Here is a 19626-nt window from a genome sequence, read left to right on the forward strand (position 1 = left end):
TCCTCGTCCAAGTGAAAAGTGTTCAATACGTATGCCGAGCAAGTGGCAGTGCAACTTTTCTGCTCAAATATGCAAAGATCACAGAGGAAACCCACGAGCCTGTGGGCAACGGTTTTCTACTCCAGCGCACTGAACACCAAGAGAAACACAAGAAGCAGGAATATTTTGATGACACGTTTAAGAAGAGATTATTTGTCTGGAAAGGTATTACTGGACATTATTAATCTGCCTCCACCGATCACAAACACAGCTTGCTATTCCGCTCGGTTGTTGTTTCTCCTCGCTCTGATTGAATGATCAAAATAGTCAGTGGTGGTTACGCCTCTCCACAAGGGGCCACATGGAAGACATTTTGTAAAGTCTCCCTTTTCAGGCCCCAAAAGATCGGGCATGGGGTGGATGGGGCCAGAGACAGACATCGATAGTGACACAGAGAGAAACACTGAGGGAAACATAAAGAGAGACATTGAGAGAGAGGCGAAGAGAGACATAGAGAGAGACATAGAGAGACATAGAGGGAGACATAGAGAGATAAACATAGAGGGGCATAGAGAGACATTGAGAGACAGACGGAGACTTGGAGGGAGACATAGAGAGAAATAGAAAGACATAGAGAGAGACAGAGAGGCATAGAGGGAGACATATAATGACATAGAGGGACACAGAAAGACATAGGGGGACAAAGTTGAGGCAAAGAGATAGAGAAACAAAATATATATACAAAAAGGCAGAGTGAAAATTATGTAACATACAAGAGAGAGAGGGAAAGAGAAAGAGAGTGAGAATGAGCGGGAGATGAGAGAAAGAGAGAGTGAGAGGGAGAGAGAGAGAGAAAGAGAGAGAGAGAGAGAGAGAGAGAGAGAGAGAGAGAGAGAGAGAGAGAGAGAGAGAGAGAGAGAGAGAGAGAGAGAGGTCATTACCTGTACAGCGATGTAGAGCCCAGGTATGTTGAATGTCTCAAACATTATCTCTGCCAGATACTCTCTGTTCTCTGGAGTGTTGAGCGGAGGCTCTGTCTGTAGAAGATGAAGACACACACACACACACACACACACACACACACACACACACACACACACACACACACATACACATACACACACACACACACACACACACACACACACACACACACACACACACACACACACACACACACACACACACACACACACATAACCACACAAACAACCATACAAAGGCACATGCACCCACACACACAAAAACACGCATGCACGCACACACACATCCACACACATACACACACAAAAAAGAGTAAACACAAAAACAACACTGTTGGTTTTTCTGTAAACTAATCAGAAAGAAACACACACAGACAGGTGTTGCCTCTCCTACCATAAGGAAGCTGTGGTCCTCTGGTTCCGCCCGAAGGTATTTGAAGATGATTTGCTCCATGAACTTCTCCATCAGATCCCAGTCTTCCACCATCCCATGCCGAATAGGCCACTAGATGTCACAGAGGGTCGATAATGTACTTTATAGCTTCACCTGCTGTCATTCTCTACAGACTGCACTGGTGTCCTCAATCAGATGAGTAGTTGTTATCTACATGTTACCATCCACTAATAAAAGTAATTTCTACTGGCAATACCAAACAAATCTCCTGTCTCCATTGTGATAGCCAGTGTGTGGTGAGCTTTCTGGTGCATACTGGATGCCGTGCTACCCCCAGGTGGACGCTACATACTGGAAATGGATGAGGTGTCATATCCCCCGCACACACATAAACATGCTCTCTTTGGAAAGCACTCTGGTTGCCTTGGAAAGCCCAATATAAATGCAATACAATATTATTATCATTAAATCCATGCCATGTAAATGTAAGGCCGACCCCTGTAATTATTAGTATAAATCTAAAACTTCATTAGTGTTTTCCGGGTGTGATATACCGTTATTCTTGGTATGTGAGTTTATTCAGTCAGTGATCCATTACACCCACACACAGGACAGGATGTAGGCTACAATACATCTGACTTTCAGTTTGATGCCCCAAAGGCTTGGAATGAACTACGGGAAGTCCTGAAGGGAGATATGTTGGTACCTTTTGGTCATTTAAAATAATTTGAATGGAAAAGTTAAATTGTTTAAATGTATGTATTTTATTTTGCATTGTCGTCATTTGGAGTGCAGGAAACCATTGAAAAAGAGACCTTGGCCTCAATGGGTCTCCTAAATAAAGATCAAATTAATAGAACAGGGGCACGGCAGGGTTCTACACAGCTCCTATCCAGAGGTGGATCTATTCTACCTTGGTTGCATAGTTGGGCTTGTCGATGGCCTCGTCTCCAATGTAGAAGTCCAGGTCCTCCACCCCGCGCACAAGCCTCCTCTGAGCCTGATCCCCCACCCCAGCCGACTCTCTGATGGCTATACCTGTTAGCAGGATGCCAACAGGCCTGTTTTACTCACACACACACATAGCGTGGGGAGGGGAGGGCAGGGGGGAGGGGAGGGGAGGAGAGGTGAGGTGAGGGGAGGGGACAGAAGTGGGGGGGGGGGGAAATGGAGGGGAGGGGAGGAACGGTTATGGTGGGGGGGGGGGGGGGGGGGGGTGGGTGAGGGGAGGGGAGGGCAGATGAGTGTAGGTGAGGGCAGATGAGGGAAGAAGAGGTGAAGGAGGTATGATAAAGAGAGTTGAGGGGAGATGAGGGATGGTGAAGGGAAACGGGTGAAGCTAAGGGGATCGGGGGGGGGGGGGGGGGTGAGATGAGATTGGGTAAAGTGGGGAGAGGTGAACGAGCTGAGATGACATAAGATGGCATACTTTGTTGATTCTGAAGGGGAACGCCGGGAACATACTGCCTTGTTTACAAAAGCAAAGACATGTAGGAAATCACTGTGTGTTGTGTTGGGTCTGTGTTGACACGCATGCGTGTGTGCACTACTTACATGAGGGCATTATGAACTGAGGCTCTGTATTTCCAGCATAGCCAATCTTAGTATACCTGCAGTCAGATACAATGATTCAGTGTTAGGGTTGCTATAGTAATGGTTTCTTCCATCTAATTTGGTCAATGTACACTTTAAGTGATAATGAACTTTAGAATTGGGAACATTGCATTGAGTTGAAATGCTGACATCAGTTTGAAACCTTCACAAAACAACAGGATTATCCAGACTGAGAACGACAGGCAGACCGTGTGAGTGTGTGACCTCTGATGGGAGGTAGAGCTGCACAGAGATGTGTGTGTGTGTGTGTGTGTGTGTGTGTGTGTGTGTGTGTGTGTGTGTGTGTGTGTGTGTGTGTGTGTGTGTGTGTGTGTGTGTGTGTGTGTGTGTGTGTGTGTGTGTGTGTGTGTGTGAGAGTGTGTTTGTCATCGGAAGGCCAGGAGAGAGGAGATATTGTCCCTGATGGCTCATTTTTACATGCTCTGTGATTGAGTCATGCAGACTATGAGATACTTTTAATTGAAAGTGTTGAAAGTAGAAGTGAAGTACTGTTGATGTAGCCTACTATGCTGGACGGATGCTATGACGGATATAATATTTTTATATTTCACTTAGATTGTATTTAATCTGAAGCACATGACACAGAAATGCATCTCAACCAAATCTTCAAAATATGTTTGTAGGCCCTTCCAATAAATTATTCTCTAAGTACAATGCATTAAAAGGATAGGCCTTATTTTGGGAAACATTAGGTATTATATTATGAAAAAAATAACATGGTCTCTCCCAGTGGAAATTAAGCCTTCATAAACAGCGCCGTGACGTCAGGGGCATTCAAACTCCATCGGAGATGCAAACTGCTCCAGTAAGAGGCTAATGCCAATAATGCAATAGGAAAGCACGCACACACAAAATCACAATGCATAATCAACAATGCGACTCGCATCGACTGCAAGACCACAGACTAATATTCATTTAAAGCCTAACATGGAAAAAAAAAAAGCAACGCAGTCCAGTAGGCTTGCCATGCGAGTGTGTGTGTTGGTGTGAAAGTGCGTGTGCATGTCTCCCAGAGCCCAGCTGTTCCGTTATAAACAAACTGACTTACCCCGTCCCGCAGTCTATAACGCAGGGTGGCAACTGCGCCGACATGCCTGCCTCCTGGAACCGTCCGGTCCGATGCACCGACACCCAGTGATCGACGGTCGTTAACGAGACGCCCCCGTTAAACGGATAACATGGGCTGGCATTTCAGGTAGCCTGTGCAATGGCAACGAAGAACGATATGTTTTTTTTTCTTTTCTGTCTCTCTCTTTAGTAGTCAATCATTCGTCTTGGATTGTCCTTCCCTCCACAAAAAAAATTCAACACGGGCTCGGATTAGTTTCGTCTATTTATAATAGGTTTAAAAGCTTATTTGATAAACTATTAAAGCAGTCCGTTCGTTCCCCCCTCGCAGTCCGAGATATTCCCCTGGTCGTTCCCGTTATGATCCGCCAGTGGGACTACTTCCCGTGTCAAAGGAACGCTGGGAAAAAATAGAAACACATTCTCACACGGCCCCGGTAACCAGAGCCCAGCAGGATGATGGAGTGAAGACGAGAGTGGTGAAGAGAGTGAAGCAGCGACAGTCGTGCGCCTCTGTGCCCGCGCGCTTCATGTGTATACCTACGTTTTGCACGGTCGTGCGTCTAGTGTGCGCGCGCTTGTGTGTGTGTGTGTGTGTGTGTGTGTGTGTGTGTGTGTGTGTGTGTGTGTGTGTGTGTGCCTGTTTGTGCGTGTGTTTTGGGTGTCTATGTGTGTGCGTGCGTGTGTGTGCGTGCGTGTATGTGTGTGTGTGTGTGTGTGTGTGTGTGTGTGTGTGTGTGTGTGTGTGTGTGTGTGTGTGTGTGTGTGTGTGTAAGTGTGTGTAAGTGTGTCTGTTTGTGCTTGTGTGTCAGCTGTCATATGTACACGGCTGGCGCTTAGTATACAGTTACATGGCTACTACATTTGTAATACATTTTTTAATCTATAATATAAATTATTATTTTTCCATATTTATTATGATTCTAATATTAATTATTATCATTATTATAATATTATGTTCATGACAAACAAATAATCAGACAGACATTCATACAGGCAAATACTAGACAAGACATGCGAATTTGGCATTGCGCCAAATGGCAACAGATGCTGCCAGGCGTAGCTACAACAAACTTTACGGTAAGTTTCCTGAACCAGGAAGCATGATTTAAAGAGTGTTTACCTTATTGTACATCCATCGTGTTGACATCCCATGGGTGACTACAAGACAGAAACGGGTGCACAGGTTGGACGAAAAATATTTAGAATGTTTTACCAACCACCATGAACATTAGTTCGGTTGAAAAGTTATTTATTAAGCTACACTTTTTTTAAATGACCCCAAATAACCGAAAGGCACTACTTCCAGCCGTACACCAGAGACCAGAAACTTTAATGATGATAGGCTGTTAAACTCCTTTTTTAGATTAACCAAATATTGACAAACATAACGACATTCATTGACAACTTTAGCTTTAAGTTTCCAATTCTTAAAAGCGATGGTTCTATTTTGTGCAGCTTTTTGCCAGGCTAGAAGCACGTCGCTGTCTGATCGATATCGAGCCACATCTGTTCCCCAAGAACTGCGGACCTCAGTATGGTAGGGCTCACCGTCACAAACTACACATTGTCAATTCAGACAATACAGTAGTACCGATGAATCATCGGTACTACTTTAATGTAATTGAGGTGTGTATATGATTGAAGCTATATGTCAATGGGATGTAGAGGGCTTTCTGGCGTCTTTCCAAAACAAACTTTGTATATCTGTTTCTCTGGAACAGGGGAGGTGGTTGAATTACATGGCTTGGAAGGGACAGGTAAGCAACTGTTGTCTAAATTGCGTGTTTTATTAAGAGATCTTTGATTCGTAGCTATACCCTATTACGTGTGTGTGTTTGTGCGTGTGTGTTCACACGTGTATCTCAAGGTAAGACAGAGCTGCTGTACCACCTGCTGTGTCGCTGCATCCTGCCTGTGGAGGCTGGAGGTATGGGTGTGGAGGTGGTGTTTGTGGACACTGACTACAGCCTGGACATGTTACGCCTGGTCACCATACTGGAGAACAGACTGGCTGCTGGTACACACACACACACACACACACACACACACACACACACACACACACACACACACACACACACACACACACACACACACACACACACACACAAATCTGTTCAGTTTATGTTGGTGAACTGAGATCTAATTTCACAAAGCTGTCCGTCGTTGCAATGCAATTATTATTTATTCCACCTCTGCTCTGCGTCTTTTCCTCCGGCTCTCTCTCTGCCTGTCGGTCTAGGTCGCTCTTCCAGCAGCCCACAGGCTGAGTCCGACGCGGGGTGTTCGGAGGAGGCCGCCCTGCGCACCTGTCTCTCCCGCCTCCTCGTGGTCCACTGTGGCTCTTCCTCCCAGCTGCTCCTCACCCTCCACTACCTGGAGACCTCCCTTTCCTCCCGGCCCGGCCTATCGCTGTTGCTCATCGACAGTATCTCGGCTTTCTATTGGCTGGATCGCTGCGGGGGCGGGGAAAGTGCGGCCAGACAGGAGGACAAGCTCACCAAGTGTTCAGAGTTGCTTTCTAGACTACTAAGGTGTGTGTGTGTTCACGGTTGTATCTTCCCTTTTAGCTCAGAATGGTTACAGATGTCTATGTAGTTCACCTTATTGACGATTTATATTTCTTTTTTTCAATTCAGAGATTACAGAATCACAGTTTTCGCCACCTCGCACGCCATCAGAAGGAACTACAGAAACATTGCTACTTCTTCGTCATCCTCTTCCTCCTCCCCCTCATGTTCTGAGTATGAGCAGCCATACCTCTGTCGCCCATGGCAACGCTTGGTAACCCACAGGCTGTTGTGTTCCAGGGGAACGCCTGGAACCAACATGGCCACTGCGTGCACTGAGGAGCAGAGCCGAAGACAGGCGTTCAACGTTCGCTGCATCTCCTTTTCCTCCTCCTCCTCCTCCAAAGTGACCAAGGCTCACAAGAGCAGCTCATTCTATGTGACTGACGGAGGAGTAGTGTTTGTTTAAAATTCCAGAGTCTACCTTGTTGTTTTGTTCCTGAAAATAACAGCCTTGTTTTTTGTGAGTTTGTACACATATTCACTATGTATATGTGGTGTTATCTGTAAAAAGCATTCTGAAGTTAATGCGTTTTATGTATGTTGTATCTGACGTTGAAACTGCTGCACTGGAACTTTTCACTCTCAGAGAAAAGTGCGTTTACACCTTATTTCCACCAGGGGGAACCACCTGAATCCCATCCGCACACATCACAAGTCTGGCTGGCTGGGAGCTGAGGCCTTTGAATCATGGGTTGATAATAGGAGTCCTTTTCCATTTTAGGGTACACCTGTAGCTCCGTTCAGTAGTTTGGTTTTGACAACTAAAGGAAATCACTCAACAAATATCTGACAACAAGGCATTCTAATGTTTTGATGTGATATCTTCTCTTGGATAGTCCCGTTTTTCGGACTGGGTTTGGTTTTGGCATTGGTTTTACAATCCATGTATTTATACTAGCTTGTATAGGCAAAACTGTACTATGTTCCGAAATAAAGTATGTCTAACAATTTAGCTCTGAATTAATTTGTAGAAAGGATGTGCCCAGAAATGTTGTTTGAAGATTTAACAAGCACATTTCTAGTCCATCATACTGGTTACAAAATAAATATTTTCGTAGAGATACACATTCCGTCTTCTCATGTATGTGGCTCTACCTCTAATTCTTACGCGACGGTTGCCTCTGTATGTTTCTTCTGTTTCTTTTGCTGGACAGATCATTTCCTCTGTACTGGACCTCAACTTCCTCTTTCCCTCGCTGAATCTATTTTATAAAAAATGATAATCTAACAATTCTTAAATTATGATATAGTTGTTATAATACGTCAATGGAATATACGGTTCTCTGTATTTGGAGGTTGTAGGCACAATTTATTTTAGACTTAATTCCATAAAGCATGATTGAGACTGGTTGATGAAATTGAAATAATTTTGCATCACCCATTGGCACTGTTTGTAACCCCGTTTCACTGATACCAAAACAATTATTTTTGTTTGAAGGAAAAAATATAATAAAGAGCAGCTGATATAAGGTCTTTACCCGGTTACGACAGCAGTATGCCATTCGTTTTCAAACAGGTTATAGCAATAGGCCTATCGTACATCCCTAGCTGCTCAGGGTAATGTCAGAAACATCAATCCAGATCACAATTGCAATCCTTTTGAATTCCAAATTCTGCTCCCCATAAAAACTATTTCGATTATTGGTTTATTAAGACTCTCAGTTATTCTGGGTGTTTTTAACTAAATGAACCAATTGTAAACATGTATGTCAAAGTCCGTTTTTGATCCCCTCCAGAATGCTGAAGCACTCCGTGTTTTCCGGTGTTCCGTCTGATGACAGAGAGGGTGCTTCACCCGAACGGCTTTCCAAGGCTCCCTCCGCAGGGTCAGACACACTTTTTCATAACACATTTTCACTCTGCCACTAACACAGTTCATTTCAAAAGCTTAAACTAGTAATTCATTCCAAATTTACTACAGGCATATGTATTCTTGTCGTTCACACTAGACACATGTTTCGGCGCTCACACACAAACTAATGTTTTATCGGACCTACTTCTTCTACTATCGTTGACAGGCAGTGCTTCGGTCGATCCGAAACATGGCCTCCATGATGGAGCGTACGCTTTAACTTTAATTTTCGCGTTTTAGAGGTGAAAATCACGCTTTTTATTTCAACCTCAAGGGAATGTTTCGTCGGAAAATATTATGTCAACCCTATGAAACAAATGCTATCACTCGGAGAAGTTCGTTGCTGGAATTAAAATCGGTTTAAGTTGGCTGCAAAGCTGGAGAGGAAAAAGAGAATTGCATCAATTCCGTAAGGGTTTTTCTTTTCTCACGACACTTCTGCATGTTTATCGCTCTGTTTGCGGCTATCGGCTGTAAAATTAAATTGTAATTAATTCCAAATTAATCTGGGATGAATCCAAAGCCAGCTATCTAGACGGAATGCACTCCTTTATATTGCGCGCTAAGAGCTAGCTTGTTAGCTAATGCTAACAGAAAAGTGATCAGTCAAATTCTGGGCGGTCCACACGAACCCCCCAATATAGGAAGCTGATACTAATGTTGTGTTGCCAAACCTTTCTATTATGTAGTGAATTATAGAGGATTTAGTTATCTGTTTTGACGATGATTGTGAAACGTGTGTTAACTCATGGGTGTTTTAATATGTACTTCCACCACCAGTACGGGCATTCACACTGTAAGTAGATTCATACTATAACCCAATCCCTTCGGATGTGAGCATGCATCTTTTAGATGGACGAACCATACTTCTAGACATGAATCAAGGTACGATTACAATGCATAGCTGAAACACGTTTAGGCATCAAGCAGACAGATGCAGCTGGGTATTACGATCGTAACCCCATTCAGTGTTTTAAAGCCATCCAACGGGGAACAAGTATAAGTGGAGATCATAAGTTGCAGATCATTTTTGATCGATTACGGCTGATGGATCAAGTCGAAGTCAACATTGCTTTCAGGACGTATGATGTGTTGTTGTCATCGAGGTGGATGATCTAGGCCGAAACACCACCCAGTTCACCGCCATGCCATTGGCCGGTTGTCTGCTTACTCGGCACCTTGCTGCACGGAGGGAGCCAGTGTGGAGCAATAGTCTAGTAGTCTAAAGGCCTCACTGGAAGTTGTGTATAGAAAACAAGTGGGGTTGTTGAGACTGGGGAGAACGTTTCCCATAGCATATCAGAGTAACTGATGCTTACTGTGGAGTATGTCCGGGGTTGTTTGTTTGACGGTTGGAAAGTCCGTTTTACTGCCCTGATCTTTCACTCTTGTCTCCATTAGAACACATTTGATCAGACATGGGAAATTGGTTATGCTGCCAATTTCCACAGATAAGCTTTATTAGATTAATTATGTGTAAAGTTGTCTCTTGAGTCATTGTGCCGTGTATAAATGACTTAGTATCATGTTATTGTATTGTTTAGTTATAGCCTACCACCCCTGGAAAGTATCTTATTTATGTTAGAGAATCACCTCATTTAGTGTTGCCTATTTAATTTGATAAAAGTGATGTGCCAAGATACACCAGGGTTGTGGCTGCTGGAAGGCCCGACGCCAGCAGAGGCCATATTTGGGTGTTCTGGGTTTATTAATTCATTGCTAGAGAGAGCTAATATAAATATGTATGTGTGTGTGTCTACAGACTAGAACCAATATATAGTCTAGCTAGTATTCAAATAATGATTATGTGATCTTATGTGTCTGAATATGCAAGTGGAAAAGGTAAACCAATATCTCTGCACATTTTTTAAGGTGTAGTGAATATGATTTAGTGGCGTCTAGCCGTCTACCGTCTAGCTAGTAGGTTGCAATCTGCAACCAAGGTACTTCCGATGTGATGTCATTGTCTACAATGGCATCTAGTAATCAAGTGTCAAGTAATGAGGTTCAATGATAGATTCATAATTTGTATTTGGTTTGAAAAACTATTGCTTGGATAGAATTAAAGAAATTATGTAGTTCATTAAAGAGTTATTTTAAAGACAAATGTTTGACAGCCAATGTGTTTATCAGAAGGAAGCTATAGAATGAGAGAATGAGTTTCTAGGAAAGGTCATTCATGCCACTCCAGTTATTTGGAAATGGTTGGGCTTACCTGAAGTCTGACATAGTATAATGCACAGACTAGTATTAAGTGCAAAATATGTAGGCGACCAGTCCACGCCACCCACTTCTTCCACCATCTCAAAAGCTACCATCCCACAGAGCACTCCTAAAGCCGGAGTTTGCGCTATCGTGCTAGCGTCAGCTTCCCCCAACTACTAGCCAACCGCCCAGTCCTACTGCTAGTCAAACTTCTGTTCAACACCCGGCACATGCGTCTGCTTTTTCAGCCATTACCCCATACGAAAATAAATCAAAGCGATATAAAGAAATAAACAGCACAATTCCGTACTGTATTTCTAAATATATGATGCCTGCAAGAAAGGTTGAAAAACAGGGCTTCAAGAAACTAATGAGTGTCATGGAAGCTAAGTAGGCACTACCTGGGCGATTATTATTTTTTTTTTTTTCTCAACATCCCCTCAGCCCTACTCTCTAGCAGTTGTTAACTTATTCATTGTTGAGATGTTTGAAACCAGGCATTTGGTGTGATAGGGAATCGAAGCAGTTCTCATTTTTATTTTACTTCTGATAATAAATAATTGTATATTATAATCCATTAAACATCATTTTTCTTTAGGATTCTGTCATAAGGAGAATTGAGCATTGTTATTATTATTGTTGTCATGATAATTATCTATCGATTAATATTAAAAAACATTATATAATTTTTGGCCAATTATATAAAAGTAAAGCTACAAAAATGACGCCAGTATATATATTGTGTAGCATACTTAAAATGGCCTTCAATGACATGACACTCTCAAAATCTCTAATCTTCTTCATTCCATGATGCTTATTATTATCTTCTTCAGTGTAAATGCTGTTTATATAACAATATTTTATTGAGAATATAATTTATATTCAATTGTTGCTGTTCAGTGCAGTGGCGGCCGGTGATCAAAAATGTTTGTGGGGTGCAGTAATGAACTGGGGGTCCCCCACAGGAAAAATAGAATTAGGTAGATTTGATTTCCTGTATTCTGGTGCAATTTGGCGATGGCCACTACCTATTACCTGCTACTCATTCAGATTCATAGCCTACATCCTGACTTGCAGGGCCTGGAAATGCTTACACTGCATACAGACCTACTTTAGTGCTATTCCACCAGCCATTGTTATTTGACCCATTGTTGTTATTCTGATATTGAGACAAATCATGATAACTATCCTATAGCACATTTTTTTGTGAGTCTCAATGTCTATATATATATATGTCTCTGCTTGATAGACAGCAAATGCAAGCCTACATTGACGTCAACGTGGCCGGCGCCCCTGACTTGGAGGAGGGACCACCTAGCCTAGCCCAAATCATCGACGTTCAGACACATTTAAATGGTTGCTGGCAGTGGCAAGTAGGGTCTATCACACAATTAAACAAGGATAAACGCTATGTATTTTTGTTGATTTTATTACGTATTATAATAGATGATTCATAGTTTGCAGATATATTCAAGTGAATATTTCACGGAGGGGCGGCGCCTTCTATTGACCCACGTCCACGGCCACTGGTTCAGTGCTTAGCGCTGCTCATTTCAATGCATTGTTATCTGCGTATGATGTATAAATTATAGGGCTTTCAGTTTCAACACTGCAAAAAACGAGTTTACTTGATTAGACCAGAGGTGAGAAAAAAGGTCACCCTGTTAAACGTCAACCGTCATGGCTATGATGGAACCTCACTCATGTGCGATAACTGTCTGCACACGGATTGGTTTGTAATAACTACTGGTTTTCATGTAAAACACGTTCTAAGACGCACCCTTTAATGGTTCTCTATTCTTGATGTTGGACTAATGCATTAAGACATACCTGAACAAATGTGTGAAACTTAACTTGCATGCTTTTTTATGGAAGTACAGTTGAAGAGAAAAATAATAGTGAAAGGTTTTGAAGTTTTATTTTAATATTAGTGTGCAGTGATATAGGAAGACCTGCTGAGGTCCGTGGAAGTGTCTTCCCGATAAGCAGCATTGGTGCCTTACACACTCGACACTGTGGCTTACTGGCAAGAAATGAGGCTGATAGGATTGTGGCTCCATGCTGGTCAGGTCACTAAGTGGGCCAAACAATATCTTGTAGTACCCATTCTGCCGTGACACAGAAAGTTCACCCCCCAAGAGGTTACCATAGCTATAATCTGACATTCTTTACCAATAGTAGCGGCGGTGGCACTGGTCAAGAACATTGTCTCAGCACCAGGTGAGTGCCCAAAGCTCTTCTCGTCATCTCATAACACGTCAGCTCATTCACGTCTGCACTCACCGAGGTCCATCCTGAGTAATGCCCACGTCGTAGTCTTGTCGCTGGCTGAGATGGTTTGACCGGCTACGGCCTTGTATATACTGCCCAGTCTCTGTATGCAGACTTGTGTCACCCCTGAATTCTGTCCGCCTGCATTTGTTTTCTTGAAGCAACCTAAGTCCAATCCATGTCGGCGGGTCACAGAGCCCTTGCCGTTACTCATTCGTTCTCCATGTTGTGATTGGTCAAAATAGCCGGCTGTCACGGGGGCTGACGCGTGTGTCAGTAGTTCATTGGGTCACAGTGAGTTCAGCCACTCGCCTGTCTGCCTTGTTATAGATGTCTGGCTGGTCTGGTTGAGCCCAGTTTCACTGAGGGATGCCAAATTTTACCAATTTCCAAGGTTCTCCTCAACATGTGTTTCAGTCTGCAGGGAGTGCGGACCATGGATTATGTTGACCCAAATACTAAATTAGTTTTAGATTAGCTCTTTGTTTTTGGTTCAGCTTTTACCGAGTGAGCTTCAACATTTAAGTGCAGCTCGTGCTGCTGCGTTCTTCAATTTGCCTCAAAATGTTACATTTAATTCAGGTAACCTCTTCAGCAATGGATTTAAAGTTGACGCTTGCACTATTAGGGTGATTTAGAATAAATATGATCTGTTAGTTTATCCTGGCTTTGCTTTTGCATGACACAACTACAAACTAGCTATTAAAGGTATGATGTTTCATTGCGTCCGTGTCTTTTTCCCAGAATGCCATCAGGGGCTCAGTCTCAGGAGCTTCGGGACAGGGGCCCGCCTCCTCCTGTCACTCGTGCCGGACGCAGCGCCGGATTGGCCAAGGCGGCTGCCAGCAGTCCTACCCCTGAGAAGCGGCCGCGTGGGCGACCTCGGAAAGACGGGAGTACCGGCCGCTCCGCGCTGCCGCCGACTCCACCCCCCCCAACTCCCCCGCCACAATCAAGGACAAAGTAAGTCGAAGCCCCCATCTGAACCCTCTATCTAGGCCTTGAGCTGACCGTACACCTCCCCTCCAATACTTCGCCCGCCTGCAGCTGAATAGCTTTTTATGTGACAACTTTTTCTCATTTATATGGAGCTTCTTCTTTTAATTAGCTTGAGTAAAACCGTTAGATGGACTGGTTTTGACCGGTCTAAATTAAACGTATATTTTTTGCAAACAATAATGTAGTCATGACCACCATAGTGCACTTTCTGTAATTGCACACCAGGGGACTGTTGTGTCGAATAGAGTGAGGGATTCCGTTTTAAGAGAGCAATTACATCCTCAACAACTAGCATCAAATCAGTCAGAACACATTTGTGTTAGTTGTGTAGCCATAGTACGACAACATGTACGACGACATGTATAGCCCAGAATTAACAAACACAGACAGCTTGCCAAGAAATTGGTGCAGATTGTATACATTTTAAACAAAACATTCTGTTTGTTGGCCTGTCTAGGTTAACTGGTGGAGTATGGAATTAACACGGCCTGGGTAAGGGGTTCGATCTCCATGCCTAGAGTGGGCACCCACTATTGAAAGACTCATTCGATAAAAACCTCCATCAAATGGCATATAGATGCATTGCTATATTCACTTGGGGGAAGACCAAAAGGAATTGATCGTTGTGCACAATGGATATTGCTGTAATTAAGCAGATCTAACCCCCACCCCCCCCACTCATTCTGACCCATACCTTCCTTAAACTCCTTAAGGCCATTACCTTTTTATCCAGAAGTGACTTTCCTTGAAAGAAATCACACTATTTCCTCTATAAACAGGGCTTCTGTTATCCCATTTCTGGAGCACATGTAAATGCGTCAATCGAATCACTGCCATAAATTGATTATTGTCAGTAATAGCTGTCCTGCTGCATGCAGACAGACTCTATTCATTGTGCGCCGTCACCGCTGTACTATATCTGGCAGACTCCCTGGGACACTTCCACTGCTTTTACGATTCTAAAGGTTGTTCAGATATCTATCATCCCTTCAAAGAAAGTGTGCTCTTTTCAGTCTTGCTTCTGCATCGTGATCTATCGTTGCTATATTCCAAGTAAAACAAGATCTTGTGCTGGGAGAAAGTTCTGTTTGCTATTTTGGGGTCTGAGTAGTCCAAGTTTAATAGATCCGGCTCTGCAGTGATGCTGTTGTTCAGGAGGTTAACCCCGGCATCTCCGGTTTGGTGTCCAGATTGTAACATCAAAGGTTTGATTGGATGATAAATAAACGTATTTCTTCTCCCCCATTCTATGTTGCTCATTTAATATCGTTTCTGGAATTATCCACCTGTGTTTCATTCAGTCTGAAGGTATTGTGTTCCAAGGAGACCCTAGAACTTCATAGCCTTGCAGCAGCAGCCGCTATACCGGATGACTTATCTGCTCTCGTGTTGTTGTGGTTGTTGTTGTCGTCGATGGTAACTCTTATGAAGACGATGGGTATCCCTCTCGCGCTCAGTCAGCTGTAGAGTCAGACTGAGAGCGGTCTGCAAGGACGCGGTGGCGCGGTGTCCTCTCATTGAGCCAGCGGGATGACTCAGCCTATCTGATTCACTGCTGATAACGGCAGCACTTAGTATTTTACTCCAGTCCAGGTGAAGGGAGGTGAAGGGGTTTTAACGCGTCTCGAGTGAATGCACCAATAAGGACTTTGCACAGCTTCAAACTGATTTGGGTTGGCCTAGTAAATGTATGTATTACCTATATCATTACTATGCAAACACATCAGCACGTGTGTGTTTCATGTAACCAAAAGCACAGTGCACTCGCTCACTCATGGCAGTGTGCCGCTCATGGCAGCACATATGTTTGCACGTCTGTGCTGGTGCGCACGCAAAATGTGGATTCCATGCTTATGGTTGTGGTATTTTGTAAGCAAAAATGCTACATTCCAAGCTGCATGGCTTGTGTTCACAACAAATCTATTTATTTAACAAACTAACGGATGTGATTCTGATTCACACACACAATGTGTGTTCACACCTGCGCTGCATGCATTAATCACGAAACATCAAACAAAACACAATGTATCAATGAGGAGGTGAGTGGTTTCTGTCCTTGGCATGCACACAGAGGGACCTGACTGCGTCCATGAAGCAGAGGCCATGACCTCATGTAAAGTCCTGCCTTTGTGATCGGGGGAGGCTGTTCTAATGAACAACCACAACCCTGTAATTCAGTTCAGTTTGGTTTTCCTTTGAATCCACCAAGTTATGCAGCACAATTACTGTGCTCATTTTGTATGTATTGGCATCACCACCAAGTTTACGTTCTACCCCTGGGGTTGGTTCTGGCATTCATCTCGGCCACTCGGCCAGCATTCTAAAGGTCATAAGTTAAAGGTCGTGACCCACCTAGGCTCTTTGTTTCCCTTAAGGCCGACATCCCCAATAAAGCAGTGCTTAATCACTTTGTGTGGGTGTTTCGTCACATGCTGGTACACAGTCAGCAGTAGGCAACGCTTGTAGAAAAACGAGGGGCATCATCATTTCAATGGCAATACATTTGTTAAATGAGGCTCTAGAGTCTGATTGAAGGGCATCTCAATAGCCTCAAACCATGTCACTCTAATCTGGTCTCTCTATTGCCTCTTGCATTATTGTGTTTGGTTTTTATAACATTTCTCTAATTAATTTTTTTTTGTATTTTTTCGGTGTGTTTCAAGTCTTCAGACTCCAATATACATGGCCTTATTCGTACAGGGCCAGGGGATGTTTGTGTGGTAGCACGCTGTTATTGGAAAGGAAGTGGTTAAGTTGCATGCTGGGTAAGCAGTCGAGTGGTCCGGGGTTGGAGTGGAGGGGGATGGGAGAAGAGAGAGAGTGCACGAGAAGGAGAAAAGGAGGTGTGTGTGTGTGTGTGTGTGTAGTGGCTCCAGTCCAGCCAGCTACTCTAGTCCGGGTTTTAACATCGTCCCCTCCCCCAGAACTGGAACTACTTTCCACAGCACAGCTCTCAGGCCTGTCAACAAACATAACACACTCATACATACACAGACATGCAGTCGCTACATACAACTCAATCATAAACATAAGACGCACACATTCATGCATACACATAGGGAACTCATTTCTGCCTAAGCATATCTCAAGGAGTCATATAATAGACATGCACTGCTTTGTCTCTTTTGTCTCTTTGTGTGTGTATGGCTGGGGCCCAATAGTAATTCTTGGAACCAATAGTGGGTCAACTGGACCACTGAAGTTGTTGGACTGTCATCATGAGTGTGTTTCCCATTCGACTTGGTTGAACAAATGCATACAGAGATTGTTTCCACTCACACCTTCATATTAACAATGCAAAATGCCATGCAAATGTATGTGGAGTACGCATGTACAGAAACGCAAGCCCTCGTTCTTGCATAGTGCAGTAGTACAGTGTGTGTACGTCCATGTTTGCAAGAGAATGCATGTGTTCGCATTAACTTACAGTAAGGGAGAACAATGGTTTGAGAGACAGACAGAAAGATCAGGCCAGAAATATAATTTTGAACGAGAGAGTCAAACAATATGCAAGACGGACAACAGAATCTTTGAATTGTACCCACTCAATACTGATTCAGCTTCCGATGTCCAAGAACCACATTCATCTTGGGTTTAATTTACACTCACGCACGATTGCAACTGATTTTGTCAACCCTGTAAATTTAGTTAAACAACGTCAGCAAACTATCTACATAAACACATTTCTGCGTTTCTCTTTTCTCTCTCCAGCCGGAGGAGTCGAAGTCGAAATCAGGATGAAGACACCCGGAGTCCAACAGCGAAGAAAACGCCACAGAAAACAGGTGTGTACTTGCGTGGCACATCTGTGTGCCTCATTCATAAAATATGGTTGTTATGGAAACCAGCTGTTGAACTTTGCTTTATACCAACGCTGCTTTCGGTTTCCACCCTGCATCTCTCAGTTCTCGTGGATATTTTTAAAATGTGTCCCATCTATTCAAATGCAATGTTAAGCGTCCTTTCCCTCCCCCTCACGGTTCTTTGATTTGCTGTTGTTAACTTCTGCTTGCTCTCCGCTCCACAGAGGTTAAAGAGTTGAAGCCAGTGGGCCGACGACGATCAGCTTCAAGAAAAAAATCCACCCCCGATCCCGAACCAGATCCCGATCCTGAACCAGTACCCACAGAGGACAGGCTCAGTCCACAACCAGAGCAGAACCCCACCCCTGCCCCATCGGACACTGAACGGGACTCCCCCTCCAAGGATGACCTGGCAGTGCAGAGCCCAAACCCAGACCCCGGCCCAGGGGACGCAGACAGAGCCAGCCCCATCCCTCCGCCTGTCGGCACGGAGTGTCAGCCGGACCCTGGACTAGCTTCTGATCATGGAGGAGGGCCACCGGCCGATCCTGTCCCCGCTTCCCCAGTGAACACCCCAGTCAGTAGCCCTGGTCCTAGCCTGAGGGCAGAGCCTGAACCTGGGGAACAACACCGACCCAGCCCTGACGCGAGTCACACACCGTTGGAGGATTCTCCTCATCTTTCCCCCACTCTCATGGAAGCCACATGTAATGCTACGCCGAGCGCTACGGAGGGCCCACCTAATACCAGTCCTGGCCCAATGGAGGAAGGTACCAGCCCTCAAAGTCCCAGCCCAGTGGGAGGCAGTTGTTCGGCTAGTCCTCTCCCTCTAGAGGCTAGCTGTACTGCTGGCCCTCTGCCTGTGGAAGGTACATGTCCTCAGAGCCCTGTGCAGGATCCCTGTCCTCCTATTCCCAACCCTGTGGGGGATCCCTCTCTTTGTAGCCTCAGTCCGGTGCAGGAACAGTGTCTTCCACAGGACGGTAGCAGCATGGTAGAGGAGCAGTGTCTTCCGCAGGGCAGTCGCCCTGTGGTGGAGGTGGAGTGCCCTCCCAGCCCCATGGTGGAGCAGTCTCCACGTAGCCCCGCCCCGGTGTTGGATCCATGCCCCTGTAGCCTGAGCCCCGTGGAGCTTACTTGTCCCGGCAGCCCCAGCTCTGTGGAGGAGGAGTACTGTCCGCACAGTCCTTTGCCTATGGAGACCACTGGGGAGAGGGATAGCCCAACGCTCCAGAGCCCTGTTCCCAGCCCTGTTCCCAGCCCTGTTCCCAGCCCTGTTCCCAGCCCCTGCCAGAGCCCGTGCCCCAGGTTGAGCTACAGTCCTGGGCAGGAGGAGGACTCTCTGTCCCCCTTGTTCCACTGTTCCCTGTCAGACGATTCTGGAGGTTCGCCGGCCCCCTCCCTCGGGCATGCCAAAAAACGGTAAGATATTACTAATTATTTGTCTTCCATACCGAGCTTGATTTCTTTCTGTCTGCGTGATGCTCTGATGCAAGGTATTTGTTCAGCAACCACTAGATGATGAGCCAATGATGAGATGTTCACGCAGACAATAGTGAATGGAGTGAGAATGTCTTGGGTTGGTTGGACCCAAGTGGGATGAGTTAATTGTGCCACTATCGGAGCGTGGAGATTTGACCATCACTGCCTATTCTGTGCTTATGGATGTTCATTGTTCATATTTGGCTTCCTCATGTCATCCCATGACAGCTGACGGGATGTTCTACTCTCATTGGCTGTCAGTGTACCAGCGGCGATGACATAGTTTTGTCCATGACCACTCCTAGCGGTGGTGACCGGTTCTTCAATGGTAGTTTCTAGGGATGTGCAGCTCTCCTCAAGGATGATTCAATACAAATCTCGGTGCATGGGCTCCTATGCG

The 19626-nt window shown here is 44.7% G+C and overlaps 3 protein-coding genes across 13 annotated transcripts in view; 2 read left to right on the forward strand and 1 right to left on the reverse strand.

Moving 5' to 3' along the window:
- The window catches only part of actr3b (actin related protein 3B), a 10231-nt gene extending 5668 nt beyond the window's left edge, over positions 1-4563 (reverse strand). Inside the window, exons 1-5 of one of the 2 annotated variants that reach the window (XM_060044776.1) lie at positions 4019-4563; positions 2911-2966; positions 2270-2394; positions 1357-1467; positions 921-1016 (exon numbers count right to left, since the gene is read on the reverse strand). In XM_060044776.1, coding sequence (XP_059900759.1) covers positions 921-1016; positions 1357-1467; positions 2270-2394; positions 2911-2966; positions 4019-4062 — 432 coding nt within the window. In that variant the 5' untranslated portion in view covers positions 4063-4563. Of the gene's footprint in view, positions 1-920; positions 1017-1356; positions 1468-1910; positions 2184-2269; positions 2395-2910; positions 2967-4018 lie in introns of those variants that run through there. The other variant, XM_060044777.1, reaches the window with a different exon arrangement.
- A 541-nt stretch (positions 4564-5104) lies between these two features.
- xrcc2 (X-ray repair complementing defective repair in Chinese hamster cells 2) lies at positions 5105-7684 on the forward strand. The gene is made up of 6 exons (XM_060044779.1): positions 5105-5224; positions 5497-5578; positions 5763-5798; positions 5909-6058; positions 6284-6575; positions 6681-7684. Exons 1-6 carry the CDS (start codon positions 5192-5194, stop codon positions 7018-7020), a joined length of 933 nt encoding a protein of 310 aa, XP_059900762.1. The 5' UTR covers positions 5105-5191; the 3' UTR covers positions 7021-7684.
- Positions 7685-8421: 737 nt separating this feature from the next.
- The window catches only part of LOC132452260 (histone-lysine N-methyltransferase 2C-like), a 66871-nt gene continuing 55666 nt past the window's right edge, over positions 8422-19626 (forward strand). For 9 of the 10 annotated variants that reach the window (XM_060044761.1, XM_060044762.1, XM_060044764.1 and 6 more), the window contains exons 1-4: positions 8423-8875; positions 13687-13905; positions 17653-17726; positions 17969-19166. In XM_060044761.1, coding sequence (XP_059900744.1) covers positions 13688-13905; positions 17653-17726; positions 17969-19166 — 1490 coding nt within the window. In that variant the 5' untranslated portion in view covers positions 8423-8875; position 13687. Of the gene's footprint in view, positions 8876-13686; positions 13906-17652; positions 17727-17968; positions 19167-19626 lie in introns of all 10 variants that reach the window. The other variant, XM_060044766.1, reaches the window with a different exon arrangement.

This window comes from Gadus macrocephalus, chromosome 23 (assembly GCF_031168955.1).
Source record: "Gadus macrocephalus chromosome 23, ASM3116895v1".
NCBI classification, from domain to species: domain Eukaryota; kingdom Metazoa; phylum Chordata; class Actinopteri; order Gadiformes; family Gadidae; genus Gadus; species Gadus macrocephalus.